At 38.1% G+C, this 18,127-nt stretch overlaps 1 protein-coding gene across 1 annotated transcript in view; it reads left to right on the top strand.

The window, feature by feature from the left end:
* The window catches only part of LOC150078965 (calcyphosin-like protein), a 54,893-nt gene that overhangs the window by 18,670 nt on the left and 18,096 nt on the right, over positions 1 to 18,127 (top strand). Inside the window, exon 2 of the mRNA XM_090382604.1 lies at positions 12,371 to 12,530. Coding sequence (XP_090238730.1) covers positions 12,382 to 12,530 — 149 coding nt within the window. The 5' untranslated portion in view covers positions 12,371 to 12,381. The remainder of the gene's footprint in view (positions 1 to 12,370; positions 12,531 to 18,127) is intronic.

Raw genomic sequence — 18,127 nt, 5'->3', positions numbered from 1 at the left:
GAGTAGGTCATGGGTCTTGTCAATGATATACAGGAATTTTGCGAGCAGGGATAAAGAGGTGATTATCTCTTTGTATAAGGCCACACCTTGAGTACTGCGTACAGGTCTGGAAGCCACATTTTAGGAAGGATGTAGAGTTGCTAGAACGAGTACAGAGAAGGGCAACAAGACTTGTGATGGAAACAAAGAAGTGCTCTTACGAAGAAAGGCTTAAGTTGTGCAGCGTCTGGAGAGTAAGCACCTGCGAAGCGATCTGATTGAGGCGTATAAGGCCTTGAACGGACTGAGCAGGCTCAATGATGATGAGATTCTTCCTCTTGCGCAGATTAAAAACCTGAGGGGGGGGGGCATAAACTGAAATTGAGAATTGAAATAAATTGAAACTGAAATTGAGAAAAGACAGTTGTCGAATAGATGTGCAGAAATTTGCCTTTAGCCAGTGGGTAACTGATTGCTGGAACTGACTTCCATCTGTTGTTGTGGAAGTTGATAGCTTAAATAAATTCAAGGCAGAACTAGACAAACATTTGGAACGAATAGACAAGTGAAATGGGAAGGGTTTTTTTTTTTTTGTTTTTTTTTTGCTGACGTAAAGCTTGCTTTCTTGCATCATATGCCTCTACTAACGCTAATTCTAAAATAATTCCAGCTGACCACAAAATATATTCAATTTACAAAATAAACTTGCGCATCGCGATTTATTTGCCTCGGCACAAATTACAAATCCAATGCAGTAATTTTCCCCATAATAACTTTCTCGGCGTTTATTCTAATTAATTTTAACACCAAGGCAGTTGCCGTTTTTAAATACAATACTAACCACAATGGTTGCTTATTTTAAGTAGTTACTGCGGTGGCTTAGAATAAGCGATGAAGCAACTAACTAAAGCTTGTTGTGTGTTTGTTATTTGGGGCATTAGCAACTAAGGCCATATTGCTCCGGGATATGCGGTGGTCATTCCCTGATCTTTCCGCATCCTCCGTATTTGGTGGTCACGGGCTCGAACCCCGGTCTGATCAAGAAGCGTGTGCTACGCACTGCTGCTCCTGCCCACCTGGCTACGGAGGCGCCTCTCTAACTAAAGCTATGAGGCTTCTCATAGCTTTAGTTGCTATGAGAAGCCTCATAGCTTTAGTGACCAACCACCAAAAGGAAAGGGGCTTTTTCCTTTTGGTGGTTGGAGTGAAAGGTTGGTCGAGGTGAGAGAAGAGGGAGCTTTCTTCTTTTGGTGTGGTGAAGAAAGGTTGGTGGAGGTGAGATGGTGAAAGGGCAAAGTATGAAAGTAGGGAGAAGATAGTAGTAATAAAAAAAGTTCTGTTTTTTTTTTTTTTGGAAGGTAGTGTGGGGTAGTGAAGCGTACCTAGTAAGTAATAGTGGAAAGAGTCTGCAGGTAAAGGCGTGTTTAAAGAAATAGTGCCGAGACGAGAAGCACCAGAAATCTTTCCTATGCAAGGAGAAGAGGCGTTCAATAGTAAACAGAACCTTTGTGACAGCCGCATCAAAGAGAATAATGTCAAGCAAGAGTCATGCAGAAGCCATTCAAGGAAGACGACAGATCGTAGAAATCCTGTAAGAAGGAAATCTATCTAGAAGAAAGATAAAGAAAAGGGAGAGAAGGCAAGAAGAAATGGTACAAGTAAGTGCTCTGAAAAACTGATAGTTAATCAGAGACATTATGCAAGGCATATAGGTTGGTCTGAGTAATTTAATAAAGGATGGGAATAGAATATTACCTTTCTGTGACAAAGAGGCATGTGTAGAACTATAAATCTGAAAATATTGTCAGGTATAAGGGAGCAAGAGTTTAAAGTTGAGATTCACTCTGTATATGTGAACCAAAGAAGGTAATGTACCCGACTGTGATGCCCTAGTGTATCCGGGAAAAGTGAGAGTATAATGAAATTGTATGTACGTTGTGTGTGTGTGTTAATATTAAATTAAATTCAGTAAGTATAAATGGATGTGAAAGTTACACAAGGTGCCAGTAACTATAAGGGTGCGGAAAGTAGAAAAAGAAGATTAGAAGTAGTAGATTTAACGAAAGGTGAAAGAATGTTAATACCCTAGACTCCTAGAGGTTATGATGAATTAAGTAAAATATGGGCTGAATTGCTAAGCCAATATAAAGCGGGGGAACTGTAAAGTAAAATTAGTACAACAAAATATTAATAAAATAAAATGTAAATGGTATAGCTGTCGTCAGATATGGGGGGGAAACAATTTTAGTAAAAGGTCTAATATAGGTAATGCAAAAAATGCTTGATTTGATGTCAGCAGAAATAAATATTGATACATGACCAGGTATTTCATTAGGGAGACTACACCTGACCATGTATCAGGAACTGCGTTTCTATACTTGTCCATAGTAGCAGAAAAGGGAAAGGCCAAAAAGGAATGAAATGAAATTAGCACTTTTTAATACAGTATGGACAAGGTAGTCCCAATGCAGTGCAATTTATTTAGGTAAAAATAAGTATTGAGTTGGGATAAAAATGGTTAATATCAATATGTTTAATATAAATATGTGGAATTTAGTGTAGGATTTAATTTTGTATAGATAAGAAATCAATGTATTTAAAAAATAAATTTGGAACAAGCAAATGCTTATTAAGGGTGAGGTATTAAATTGAGGATGGGAAAAGGAAAATGAGTATTTTAAATAAATAAAGACGAAAAATAGCAAGAGAAGTAGGAAAGTTTCACCCTCGTATTACACTAATAGTTTAACGAACGGGAAGAAATTTAGAATTAGACAGCAGAAAGATAAAAAAAAAAGCACAGAAAAAGTTATTAACTAACACAAGCTTGCTGGAGTTGTAAAACCCAATCATGTAGTAAGGGCTCTGGGATTTGTAAGCGTTAGTATAAAAGGGAGCTAATACCAAATGCTTGTATTTAAAGGAAAGATGTGTCGAGACATGCCGAGAAACGAATCTAAAACGAAACCGAAAGTATAAGACAATGAAAGTGTACAATATATATAATGGTATATTTATAAGATTATATTAAGAAACCCTTTCATGGAATTGGCTAAAAGAGTAGCGAACTGTAGAATTATGTATAACTGTAGAGGAGAGTATATACCAGCCAACCTTGTATTTGTATTGCTTAATTATGTGTTTGTAAATTCCATATGATTAATACTGAATAATAAACTTGTTAATGTTAATAAAAAATGAAAATATCTGATCAATACAGAGAAATACATACAGCTCTACAGTAAACCACTTTAGTATCGTGAACAAGAGGAGAAAGAGGGAATAAAATAATCCTCATGAAACGAAGTTTTCTGTAAAAGGATAGAAGCGCAGTCAGGTAGCTTGTGGGCCTTGGAGTGAGTGAGGACCCCAGTGTTGAATTCAAACTTATCAACAACTACCCAATTGTGGGTAGTTGTTGTTAAGCTGGGGGGTATTAGAAAGCAATAAAATTATATAGTTAAAGAAATTAAAATAAGTATAACAAAGGAGAAAGATCCAGTTCCCACAATATCATCTAGTTCAACTATGGAATTCTTACTCGTCCGAACAAAAAGCCGCTATTGTGTGTTCGCTATGATGTTGACCTTCCATTTTTCATTCCTTCCCTTCCCCCTCTCACGAGTCGCCGACTGCCATCATAAAAAGGACATACTGCAACTACAGTACAAACAGTTACGAACATAAGTGTGGGGGAATAAGTCGCGTACTTCACGAAGTACGTGACTTCGAGACCGAGTGTATTATGCACACATTGCATGTCTGTATGTAAATAAATTTCTAATTTCAGCCAATTTTTGTTTTTAAAAAATTAAACTGCTTCCATTCATACCACGTATTTCATTTTAGATCATTATATCACCAACAGGTGTCAAACTTTCAGACCTAAATTTTACAACTGATAAAAAGGAGAAAGAATTCCCTTGTAGAAATGTGGTGTATAAAGTGTCCCTATTATTTCTCATTATTAAAATGTTATTTAATATTTGTGCGCTGTAATATGACAGATTATATCGATAAAAATATTTCAACCACTGACTTGAACGTTAAACAATTTATTTAATAATTTATTAAATAAATTGTTTAACGTTCAGGTCAGTAGTTGTAATATTCTTATCAAGATGAGTATACCTGATGCCCAAGGTCTCTTCTATTATATGACTGATTATACCTATGATTCCTGACCTGGGACAGATTATATACTAGTAGTCACTAACCCGAGCTGTTCACGAATATAAAGCCCGTGCTCTTCTCTATTGTAGATCAGAGGCATGGGATGCAAGAAAGCAAGTGCTTATGTAGCATCAGCAAAAAAAAAAGCCATTTCACACATCCATTCCCTCTAAAAGTTTGTCCAGTTCCTCCTTGAATTTATTTAGGCTATTAACTTCCACAAAGACAGATGGAAGTTTGTCCCAGCAATCAACTACCCGCTGGCTAAAGGCAAATTTCCGCACATCTATTCTACAACTGTCTTTCCTCAATTTGAATTTATGCCCCCCCCTCAGGTTCGTAATCTGAGCAAGAGGAAGAATCTCATCAGAACTGAGCCTGCTCAACCCACTGAAGGCCTTATACACCTCAATCAGATTACCTTGCAGGTGCCTAGTCTCCAGACGCTACAATTTGCAGAACTTGAGCCTTTCTTGGTAAGAGGACCCCTTCGTTTCCCCCACAAATCTTGTTGCCCTTCTCTGTACTCGCTCAAGCAACTCTACATCCTTCCTAAAATGAGCCTCCAGACCTGTACGCAGTACTCAAGGCAAGCCATTGCCTTATACAAACTCTGCAAGGAATGAATTCCTTGCAGAGTTCAAAAGCGGGAAAAATTAATATATATATATTTTTTTTTATAGATGAGAGTAAAAAATGTTTCCTTGCATCATTTAGTCATATAATAAAATACTGCTATAGTAATTCGTTACTATCTTTTATATATAGTTTAACTGTAAAAAAAAAAAAGAGAAAAAACACTCCTTTCAATAAAGTATCTAGGTGTAGAATTGTACAGATTAATCTGACTTTCTGTAAAAAGTTATTGGGACTATTTTATTAATTAATTTTTTTTTATTGTAGAAATTTTAATGATTGAATAGGTTCAACAACTACAGACAGCTTGCTCAATGGAACAGAAAACTAGAACGAAACAATTCAAATTCATTATAATTTTAAATTAAATGGTATATTAGTGGCCGATAACTTACAGCAAAAAACTCTGCGCGTTGTCCATTTTTATCTTCACGTACGTCGAAACAGCACTTAGCTCCGTTACAGCAAAACGGTGCGGTATATTTAGCCATAAACGAAACAAAGCGATGACATTAAATTATCGACACAAGCCGCTGAACATTATTTCAAGGGTGGTTGACTCGCACGAAGTTGTGAATGGAATAGTGAGTAAAAAAGATTCCCTAAGGGTTGCAAATTGCGCTTTGGATGGCTGCACACACGCATTTATTCCAAAGTGCATTGAATGGAGAAGGAAAACAGATCACAGCTGATTTGATTTCTTAGTTTACAGCAAAAATTCTTCGTGTTGCTGTTTCTTTGAGATCTTTTTCATTTTGAATGTTTATTATGATAATTATAACACATTTATAGGAGCGATTTTTATTTTGAAATTCTCGAGGAAAAAAATATCAAGTGCACTGTCCTAACACCAGCAAGTCCTAGTGGTTAACACAATCGTTATGATTGCAGACCTTTCACACATTTCGGGGAAAAAGCTTGGTTGCGAGTCACGTTTAAACCGGACTTTCGGAGATTTATTTATTTATTATTATTCCTATTGATTTATTTAATTGTTTTTAAAAAAGAGTCGTTCCTTCTCTATCAGTTTATGTGTTACTTTATTATTTTATCCTTATTTTACATGTTACTGATTATATAATAAAAATAATATTAAAGCATATATACATTAGTCAATTAATTAGTATTTTCTCATTATTTTTGAGTACCCGATTTTCAAGTATCCCTAGAGATGCGCGTGACCAGGATTAGCGACTGTTCTAGGCCTTCCCACTGAGTAGATAGTGAAAAAAATGCAACACGAAACTATTAATACAAATAGGCACTGATTTTTAACGACAATGAACCGGGACTATAACTTACTCTGCTTAAACTGAACCAAATCTATCATTATGGTTAGGAAAATGCATAATTAAAATTGTTGTGAATACAGCTTGTGATATGCCATATGAGAATTTGCTTCTCTACTTATTTTTATTCTAAGTTATATATATTAGTAATTATTAAAAATATACTTATTACTAACTAAATTCCGCAATTTAGTTCAGTAACTGTTATTCACTTGAGAAAGGCGAGGAAAGCCCCCTTCTAAAACATCATGATGACATCTGTGCAGCACTGTAATACTGATGACAGGCATTAAGTTTCATGACCTGGATGTTCAATATAGAGCCTGAAATAGGTAAAGGTAAAGCAATGTTTGTGTCATGTTTATTTCTAATAATACATTTTTTTTTTTTATTAACCACAGGATATATAGCACCGATTTATATAACAAATGAAAAGAGACCTTACATGTTGAAGGACACGCTTAACAAAGCAAGGTAACAAATTTAAGAAAACAATATCTAAGTACAAAAGCGATTAGCCTAATTCACTGAAAAAAAATGTGATATTATTACATGGAATTGCAAGTGACATGCGAACAGCCCTATTCTTTTTGACGATACGCATTAACACAGTCACTTGGGATGGTGGTCGACAGTCTGTTTATTGAGGAAAGGAAATTTGGCCCTCCACATTTCTCCAGAGTTTGGAAGTTATCTGCCCTACTGAGTAGGAGTTCAATATGTTTGAGTCAGTTCGAAGTACACTCACGCCTAAAAGTCGGAATCACAGGGTATGACAACAGTTTTCGTTAAAAAAAATTTTTTGAAATTATCTATAGCAGTGTAAGGTTTAATATAAAAAAAAAAAAAAAAAAAAAAAAATTTACTACAAAATATTTTAAGATTTTTTTTTTATTAAGCATTTAAAAATTTACAGCAAAAAATATTGAAATGATTAGTATTAACAACTACGTATATACGGATTTTTCATCAAACTTGAGATTTTATCACTGCCTTACACAAGCGTGACATTCTGGCGATTAATTTTATAATAGTGTCTCTAGATTATCTCATAAAAGCTCTATTGGGGTTAAGTCTGGCGATTGGGTGGCCACACCATAATTTACAATACCCCTCCTGTTGTTTAGTTACTAAAAAGGTCCCTGCACAACTTAGAGTTTTGTTTCTGGTCATTTCTTGTAATACAAAAATTTCTTCCACAAAGCTGAGCTCCAGAAGATATTGCTTTAACCTTCTTTTCTTAAAATTCCTTCAATTCTAATGCCCACTCCAGAAAGATAAAAGCAACCCCAGACCACGTTGGAACCACTGTGATTGGCTGAAGGCACTGAACAATGTGACAATTTTTTCTTCAGTTGATCGCTTGGATCCAAAAATTTGAAATTTGGATTCATCAGTACACAGAACGTTTTTTTCACTCTTCAATTGATAGCTGCGCAACAACCGCACGTAACAACGTTTGGTTTAGACTAAGAGCCCAAGCCAAAAGTTTCTTTCGATTTTCCTGTTTTAATAAGGGTTTTTGGACACCTAACGACCATGAAATCCTGCTTGGTCTAGATTTTACGAAGTTTTACAGTAGAAGATAATGTTTTACAGTAGATTCACAGGAGTTTCTCTGTTCCTATCGAACTCGGCTCGGATTTCAGGTGCAGTAAATCGTTGACTGCGTTTAGAAATCAGTGATATAGTCTTATTTTTTCTTATATAGTACAACTTGGCAATAACTCAGGGTTCAAGGGCTTTGATAAAGTTGTCTGTCCTTCTTGTTACGTATTATCCTGTCGATGTCGGCATCCACACGGTTCAAGGCGGCGAGCATCTGCTTGGGGAGAAATCTCTCAGTGAGTACAAGCCTGTTGTGGTGAGCCACAAGTGCTGGTACCGACCTTAGGCTTGGCTGTGGGATCCTCCAAGAGCAAGCGTTCCAAATATTTGGATATCATATCTGGCCTGTGATGAGTTTGGCTGTGAAGACCAGCCTCTTTTCCACGATCAGGAGCTTCATCCTCGGGATGTCGAGTGCTTGTGCCATCATGGTGGTTGTGGTAGCGGGAGGAAGACGAAGCTTGTTATTGGCCCATTTCAGTAACCAGTATTCAGCGGTGTACACCCGCTTGAGGTTTGTAGGTGCAGCAGAGGCCCATATTTCTGCACCATAGAGAATAGCGGGGTGGACGGTGGGGGTGATGAACTTTTTAACAGTGAGAGGATGTCGGACGTGTAGCAGCTGCTGCTTTGAGATCTACCGTAGACGAGAAAATTTGGTACTCATTTTGTCGATCTGGTTGACAAAGGACATCCTTTGATCAAACGGAACGCCAAGGTCTGTTGTGGGAGGGTACGTTTGGTATTCGTGCCCCTGCAATTGACACTTTGAGTACTGTTGGCATGGATGGATTTGAGGGAGAATATAACCTGAGCAGACTTCTGTGGGTTGATTTTTAGATTGAAGTTTGCCAGGTACAATTCAAGATTCTTAAGTTGGGAATTGATCCTGTTACTGAGCTGAACGGGGTTGTCGCCCGGTTAATTTGAGGTCATCGGCATAGCATAAGAGACCATTCATGGAGGCAATAATGGGCAGGATGATAGCCGTGAACAGGACACCAGATAAGGACCCCCCCCCCCAGCGGTACTACAGCAGTAATATCGCAGGAAAGGGTGGCTGTGAAGACAGTGTACAAGTTGTTGCCGATAGAGAATAAGTTTTCTGTGACAGAGAAGCGATTCCAAAAAGCACAGCATATCACCTCGAATATGAAATTTCTCCTTAAGTAGAAGGAGCAAGGCCGGGATCGACATGGCATCATGTCGATCCCGGCTTTCTCCACTCTCTAAACCCAGACTTCTCTAAATTAGTGAAAAGTGGCAAAACCACAAACCAGTGCTACCCAAACTTTTTTTTTTTTTTTGTTTGCGTGCCAATCACAATTCGCCATCCCATCCTTATCTTTTATTACTTAAAAGATATTATTTTATCTTTTAAGTAATAAAACCAATACGCAACTTCCTTTGTTTCAGGCCAAATGTGTGTGTGTGTGTGTGCGTGAGAGAGAGAGAGCCTTAACCAATTCAATCGGAAATCGACTACGTCAGTTTTCAAAGAAAAAGAACGTGTTTTAGAACTAAACGGTTGCCAAGCAAAAAGCAAGCAATAACATAAATGTATTAACTTTTTTTTTTTTTAATGTATTACTAAATAATAATTTTATTCGATAAATTACATCGATATATGCAGTAAAAGTAAATCAGATGTTAGACGGTGCTGATATGATTGCCAAATATGGCACACCCTTTGGAACACGAAACGAAATGCCAAGATATAATGAGACTAATTTGAAAAGCTCTGTGTTAACTGGCACAGAGGATCCTCTGCCATATGTTATGTTTTATACGGATTCAATTTCGGATTCTCCAAAAACGTCTTCAGTGATTTTGGGAAAAAGTATCTTTGAAGAAACTACAAAATACTTTTAGATGGTTGAAGTTCTTGTCCTTAACCCAAGCATAGATTAGGATCTACTTGTTAATATAATATACTTTGAAATATCTGGATTCAATGAAGAGACCAAAAAAAAGTTATGTTCATAGAACTTCTTTAATGGCTATTCAGCATCACTGTTTAGGTGATGCTGATGGCTATTTTGAACAGAATCAAACAGTGACTTTAGATCAATAAATACTGCATGCATCGTCGGCGTTTGAGTGCAGGGTGAATTTAATAAATTAATGAGTGGAGCAGGCAGGCAACAGTTGATATATTCACCGTTGCACAATCGTTGTTTTCCGACTAATGTGCACATCTATTTTGTTCAAATAGATTTTTTTAAAATGTATTTTTCCAAGCATTTAAGAAACGAGGGTGCTGTGGAGTCGGTGAAAATTAATTTGATATTCGCACACGTTTTTTGGCAAACTGATAAAAGCTGTAGCTAAGCCAGGTGGTCGATACTCTAAATATGTAAGAATTCTGTTGAAAGGGAAGCGAGGTATTGGCTTATATTTCCACAGTAGATTTTTCCAGCATGGAATTGGTTTTCTTAATGTACTCTCTGGAAAGCTCCATTCGGATGACTGGGGGCGGATAGGTTAAGGGCTTCTTCCATCCATGCTGATACCAGTTTTCGTGAAATTGAGTATAATGCGATTCTCTTGCATCCATTTAAGTCGATTCTCTGGGAGTACAGCTCCATATAACACGTTTTCCTTGTTCCAACTGAGTGTTCAATAAAGTAAATCGCCATTTTTATCCTCTGAAACTTCTTGCATGACGTTAAGAGACATGAGATTCTTGTGTCGAAGATCGTTCGAAGTTTGCACATGTTTGCTGCTGAATGAGCCTAAATGAGCTGGTGAGGTTTTTTGTTCCATTAAGGGTGGGCTGATTTTATGCATTTTGAAAGTTATTGAGATAAATTCTAACCACCTAGATAACCAAAAGGCAACACTTTAACGTGAAGTTGATTAAGCCACTGACACGGTATAAACCAGAATCCGAAGCTAGCCAAGTCAATATTCGGATACGTTGGACTATACATACTTTGGTTATCATGTTTTTGGCTTGTGTAGACACGTTATTAAATTAAACAATTACAAGATTTATCCAACTTTATCCATTCATGGACTTTGCTTCTAATCTTGGCTGATGAAGAGGACAACATTCAAATGCTCACATTTGACTAGCCCTGTTAATTTTAGCGATTGGTTTCAATATTTTGCAATTTACTGAAGAATTGCTTTCTGCATTCCCTGCTTTGATGCACTGTTTACCAGTCTATTTCCAGTTCATCTGCTGTGAGGAGATGAATTAAAAAATAGACTGGTAAATAGAAAATGGTAATGTTTTTTTTTTTTTTTTTTTTTTTTTTGGGAGCATTAGCAACTAAGGCCATATTGCTCCGGGATATGCGGTGGTCATTCCCTGACCTTTCCGCATCCTCCGTATTTGGTGGTGACGGGCTCGAACCCCGGTCTAATCAAGAAGCGTGTGCTACGCACTGCTGCTCCTGCCCACCTGGCTACGGAGGCGCACGTACGAGTGAAACAGAGGTTATCCGATCTGGAGAAATTGATTGCATGGATTTTCCATTTGCTTAAACGATTAGAACTACAGTCAGCTATAGATCGTAAGGCTACTCCCAAAAAAAAAAAAAAAAAAAAAAAAGTTGTGTAAACACGGAAAAGGGTTTGATGGTACTCCTATTTTGGAGATTGAAGGTTTTGCAACTTGACGTCTCTGGTGATGTAAGAAGCCTCAAATTCTCTCCACCGGCCCTACCAGGATGGCTGTGAGAGCTGATATAAACAGCAATTGCAAATCCAGTACGTAAATAAAACAGATCATTGTTATTTAAAAAAAAAAAACAAAAAAAAAACACAACAATAAGTATACAAGTTCAAAGCTTCTTACCACATAGAGAGATAAGGAGGAAAGAAAACTTATTTCTGATTATTATGTTAAAGTAGATTGAAATTGTTTGATAAATTTTTAAGGAGAGATTATGTTTAGGTTTTATTGATGCATTAGCAACTCAGGCTAAAATGCGCGCGGAGAGATTGTGGGTTGGCTGTGAGTGTTCAATGACCGCCAAAAAATCCTTATGGTAGAAGCAAACAATTCTTTAGTTACTGTGATATCAGAAGGCAGTGGAGATAGGGTTATTGACCTGCGAATTCGTGCCAACAGTGGAAGGTAATCTTTAATCAAATTAACTGTCCATATCTACCCCACTAGGTCTTCTAGTACTAATCTCTCACTCTTGGAACCTTATTAAAATTCTGCAGCCAGATGCACGCTCAACATTGAGTCACCTTGCTACATCTGATTGGGGCTGACTAGCCTCGTCTTCAAACGGTTCTCTAGTTCAAACAGGAGATAATTCTTTTCAAAATATTCAAAAACAGATTAACACACTAGCGAACTAACTTGTTGGTTGGTTTCAAAAATGAGGAATAAAATAAAATACAGTTCCCTTATAGAATAAAACAGTGCTCCTTTATAAAATACAGTTGCTGAATAGACTATCCAGCAACCAAATCGTCCGGTGAATTCGAGCTGGTATGTGTACGGGGGTATAAGAAATCAGGTCTTCTTTTGGATATGCGATGAACCATTCACTGCGTGTTTACGTGGAAACCAAGTTGTAAAGTAAGTTTTGTAAACCTATGAATAAATCTGGTAAGGCTTGAAGAGACTTGCGATATGTAGAAAGATGATGCATGACTGATTTTTTTTTTTTTTTTTTAATTTTTGAAATTAATCTATCGTTTTTGTTATTACATAAACAAAGTAACTGTTGCGATGCCTCGACCTGTGTCGGCCCAAACAAGGAATGAAAATTTCATGAAAGAGAATGCTGGTAGGCAGTTGTCCAAGGTTTCTGATCCTGTGGAAAAACTGAGGTTACTATGTCTCCAACGGGGATCTGCTGGAATTCTGGGCTTGGGAAAGTAAGTATGGAGTTCTTTGTTTTAGCTGTATGAACTTTTAGATTTTTTTTTAATAAAAAAAGTTTGAGTAGCTGTTTATTTAAAGACCATCCAACGATTTACAGTTTATATTATTTTTAAAATTCTATACATGAAGAACTGCTCTATCCTATGGTCTTTCTACCACTACAGATTACTTCTGACTATAGTTGTTGCCAACTCTCTCGACAGAGATCTGGATCTGTGCGAAGGGAACAAGTAACAAATTCTTCCTATTGTTACTTAAAAGAAGTGGACATGGGTGCGACTGTTGAGCTATTACTGTGGTCTCCCACTAATCCACGTTAAGTACTCTGATGTCGCACAACTTTCCAAACGAGTTGGTACGGTTGTATGGGTTATGCGAGTAGTCTTTTGTTTGTGTTGTTCGATTGGTCACTTAATTACCGGGAAGCACGATCACCAGGAAAGGACCACCCAGCATCCGTCCAAGGCATGGTAGATAGGAACACTTACTAGACCATCAGTGCTCTGGCCATAATAAGAGCAGAAGCGCTCTGGGATCGATGTGGATAGTACAAAATAGTTAAGATGAAGGAAGACAGGAAGATGGGAGGGGGAGAAAAGCATCATCCAAGAAAGTGAGAAGAAACCTAAAGTAGGTGAGGCCTGTAGAAAAGTGAGTGGCTTCAGGAACCAAAGGGATAAAGATAAAGCGAAAGTCGGAATTGGATTGGCTGCGAGAGCACAACTTTCAGGGAACAAACTCATGCTACGAGGAATATATCCGAGTTTCGAGTGATCCCACGCCAAAGAGTTCTTTGTGTCAGTGTTTCCCACTACTGGTAGTTCCAGCAGTCAGTTAAGTACAGCACGATGTAATTGTGGATACCTAGGCAAGGAATGACAAAGCCTGAAGGTAACATCCCTTCATCGGGACGTAAGTAAAATATCTGGCCAACGCTCGAGAATTAAGTTAAATATACAAGTAACGCTCCTACAGTCTTATTCGCTACAATTATGGAAAAACAACCATCTGATATGACGGAACAAGTATGGGGCATATGTAAAATTGAAAATAAATACGCCATTAAGTGCTCGCGATGTGGCAGCATCATTGGGAGCTGCTGTTTCCAAGTTGACAATGTGCGCTTAAATCAAATCAGACGAAAGAAGTTCCTCTCCTCAAAATGCAGGTCCCATAATGAGAATAATATCACAGAACAACGGAAGAAACAGTGGTGAACCCAGAAAAATGACATTTGTGACAGAGGGGCACCATTTTGTGCACAAACAAGGCACAAAATAATGCACAGAACAAAACAAATATGACCCTCAAACATAATGTGACAGACAGGCACACAGCAATAGTCTGAATTTACTGTACTTTGAAGTAAACATTACGCACGACCAAACTGCGTGATGCCTCGAACTAGAATGGCGATCATCATTAGCATCAGTGTTGCCAACTGCAGTCACTTGAAAATAGCTGAGCCACAATGCACAAATAGATAAAAATCCTATGTTATAACAATGGAAAATTTTTTTTTCCTTTTTTGTAGCTGAAGGGAATTTAAACTATTGGTGTATATTCTCCGGGAAAAAAAACAGGGAGGCACGTACCCCGGTTCCCCTACACTGAATCCGCCACTGGGAAGAAATAAATGCAGCGAATAAATCGCGCGTCAAAGACAACTGCGACTCAGAAACTGAAGAACCCTTACCACATGTTTCCGACAACCTCACGGTAACGGAGCTGTTGTTTGTTTGTTTGTTATTTGGTTTTTAGGAGCATTAGCAACTAAGGCCATATTGCTCCGGGAATATGCGGTGGTCATTCCCTCACCTTTCCGCATCCTCCGTATTTGGTGGTGACGGGCTCGAACCCCAGTCTAATCAAGAAGCGTGTGCTACGCACTGCTGCTCCTTCCCACCTGGCTACGGAGGCGCCTGTAACGGAGCTGAACGGGAAACTTAGTGGCTCATTAATTGATATCTTAGATTGTGATGCATGCCCAGACGATTGCCAGCACAAGAAAACAAATGAAGAGCAATATGGAAATTATACGCTTGGCTACATAAAAGAAATAGGCTGTAGTGGGGCTCAGAATGATCGCGAAAAACAGATCAGTATTATTCTAAGCATGAGTCACAAAAACTAGAAGAGTTACTTATGGAACTCCTTCCGAACTATAAAATTCTGCAAGGAATCCAAGAGGAAAACCATGAATTGCAGGAACAAAAAAGAATGTTAATAGCCAAACAGAAACTAACTGATGATAAATTAGACACAGTCCTAACTTAACTATGTGCAATTAACGACCTATCGGACGAAATAACCCGATACTCGAAAACCCGCAAGCTTGCCCAGCTGGCATTTCAAAAGTTGTAAGAGAGAAACTGATGGAGAACCCACACATTGAATCACAACTGATGACTACCCTCAAAAGGTAGGGTAGAGTTTCAAGATGCTAATGCCTGCGAAGAGCAGTCACCCCCTCCCCTCAAATTACTGATAATTCAAAAAATCAATCCTCCAGAAAAAGGTATGCAAACTCTAGGTCGAAAAACAGTCCAGTGACCACTATCCTCAGTTATGATTCCCCTCCAAACCAAGATCGTATTAAAAAGAAACCAACCCCTCTCTCAAATGCACACATGAATCAGAAACATACCTTTGCTCAGGTTGTTTCTCTGTCGACAAAATCGAACTCTCAAAATTCCACTAAAAACGACCACCATCTCCTAAGTGCCCATCAGCAACAACATGCCATACGGACAAATAGCGACCCTACTGATCACCCTCCAGCAATCCCTGCCATCTGATTATAACCCTTGCCTTGCAGAAAGATACAACATGACCTCAGTATAAACAAGAGGAAAGCTTTTTGTCTCGCGAATTGAACCCAGTATCACACCAAGCGTCATCAAAGAAATGTGCTTAGATGGGATGGGTATCAACGTAGAAGTACGACAAGTACGAACAAGATATCCAGCATACTCCTCCTCCACTATCTCATGCCCCATTAATTGTGAAGCACGATTACTGGACAAAAGCATTTGACCCAGTCGTTAAACGCTTCAGGGAACATCCTACAAAGCCCACAACTAGAGTAACACAGTAGCAATTAAGGAAGTCCTCACCCGACTTAAAGAAAATATGCAAGTGTCTCTTTTTCTTCAAAATGTACTCAGCATGGCGAATAAGCTTCCCACCTCGCAGAACCTTCTATTAAGCCCAGAATATGAATTCTCTGCCTGACTGAAACCTGGCTCGAAAATAATAGACAGATGCTCGGGTTGACAATTTGTTTTAAATGCATTGCAAGAGGAAGGGAAAACAAAAGAGGAGGAGTAATGATACTCTATAAGAATAATTTCTCTGTGGAGTAAAACCACGAGTCACACTCGAAAAATTTTGAAGCAGTCTCGGCAACTTTCAGAGAAGGTACAAAGCATGTAGAAATTTGTATTCTATACCTTCCACCCAACCATGACAGCGAAGCCAGAAATTAACTCCTTACATGGTTCGTTGCAAACTCGGACACAAATTTAGAATCTATCGTGATGGGAGATTTGAACATGCCTCTTCCTAAGCACAAAGATGGAAACCCTCTCGATGGTTTTGAAATGGCCCTCACAAGAGGCACACAGCGCCTTGACCTGGTATAGTACAGTACTCTATACATCAGATTAACTGACAGTACGACTCGCTTCGCTTCAGATCACCTCCCTCTCAATCCAATACAACCTAAGAAGTCAAACGTGTAGACAAAACGAGAACTGGAAGTGGGAAAACAACACCACTGATGTTATCTTCTGAACCAAGTATATAAAAAGACGTAATTTTGAAACTGCTCATGAATTTTAACTGGCAAAATCTCTTACAACTCTCTGCGGACGATGCCTTAGACGCACTCTCAGATTCACTTTATTGCTCTTGAGAGGGCATAAAAACGCATTAATTTCCGATCGGGAAAATCCCTGGTTTATTCCACAAGTAAAGTATTATTATATATCTTTATTGCATTCAGTGAATAGTCACATGGATGCCTGGTACAATACCCGTTACAGTGACAATGCTTGGGATTTAACATAAAATTAACCAATACTGGTAAAATGACAGAAACATATAACAACATAAAACGTCTCAAGAGCAAGCGTATATTGTATATATACGCTTTTTAAGAACAACTAAAATCTCTTCAGAAAATGTAAAAAAAAAAAAAAAACAACACTGGAATGGAAGTGTGCTATAGCTTGTTTATATTCAATATATAACATGTGGATGTTCATCTACGTGATTATATTCAATATAAATAAGCTATAGCACAGTTCCATTCGATTGAAACGTCAAGCCCATTATGACATGGTGCGAACACATTTAAAACAAGGAAGCAGAATATCTAGTAAGAAAACACGTACGGATATAATGCCCGAGCACATCTTCTCAGAATGGACCCAAGCCACCTTAGGAAATCCTTTGGCAGAAAATCAAGTTGATAGTGAGGAAATCCGAGGAAATCAAACAGAAAATCCGTGAAGCGATTAGCAAATTCAAAAAGACCCAAGAGTGTTACCTGAAGATAGAGGTCTATGCGGAACTGTCTGAAATCAATATCACTAGAGATGGCGTTAGATCTAGCCGGAGTTAATAGCCTCCGGAATAAAGCCACAATTGGGCCTAATAAATTCCCACTCTTCATGATTAAGATAATCAGCGTATACACCATAGACCTTCACATTTTCAACAAAATCTTAAGTGAAAACCACTTTCCGAGGATATGGAATACGTACTTTGTTAAATCTATTCCCAAAAATAGCAATCCTAAATTCGCCAAAGACTACAGGCCTATTGCGATTGGATGTTCGCTTCAAAAAAATATTTGAGAAATCTATTTTAAATACCATCAACCATCACTGCTTCGGGCATAGACCCGAGTATCTTCATTCAGTGGTCACACAAAGATCGACTACCATGAATCTAATAGACTCTATTTCGAAAAACATGCCCTTAACTTCAGACAGCAACTAGATATTGTCTTCTTAGACGTTGCATTCGCTTTCGACAGTATTTCTATCTCGGCTATTAATATCATCTTAAAGGAATGTTTCCATATAACTGGGCACGTCTTATCAATAATTAGGAGCACTCTGAGGGAGAGACATCACTACCATTAACGGAACTTCAAAAATGACCTTCCAAGTCAACAGGGGAGTCTCGCAAGGTGGCGTCCTCTCTGCTACGCTCTTTGCGACAGCAGTATATCATCTCCTGGCCCACAATTAAAAAACAAATTTGTCGTTTATGTAGATGACTTGAAATTTTTTACCACCTCGAATGATCAAAAGACAGCCTTACTATGCAACAGTGAAGCAAACTCCAAAATCGCCCAGTGGTAAGAATACCGCCATTGCATGGGGCTCAGATTAAATGAACACAAGACGGCACAAATGGTTTTCACCAACAAGATAAAGAACCATATATCAATATGCGTGAATGGCAGCGAGGTAATAAAAAAAAAAAAAAAAAAAAAAAAAAAAAAAGTTCAGTCATGTTGATCTTGGTCTCAAATAGGACGAAAACCTGAACTTCAAACCGCATCTTGGACATGTAA

The sequence above is a fragment of the Mastigoproctus giganteus genome, chromosome 10 (assembly GCF_048544385.1).
Source record: "Mastigoproctus giganteus isolate SK-2022 chromosome 10, ASM4854438v1, whole genome shotgun sequence".
Classification (NCBI taxonomy): Eukaryota; Metazoa; Arthropoda; class Arachnida; order Uropygi; family Thelyphonidae; genus Mastigoproctus; species Mastigoproctus giganteus.
This window is presented reverse-complemented; position numbering and strand designations above follow the sequence as displayed.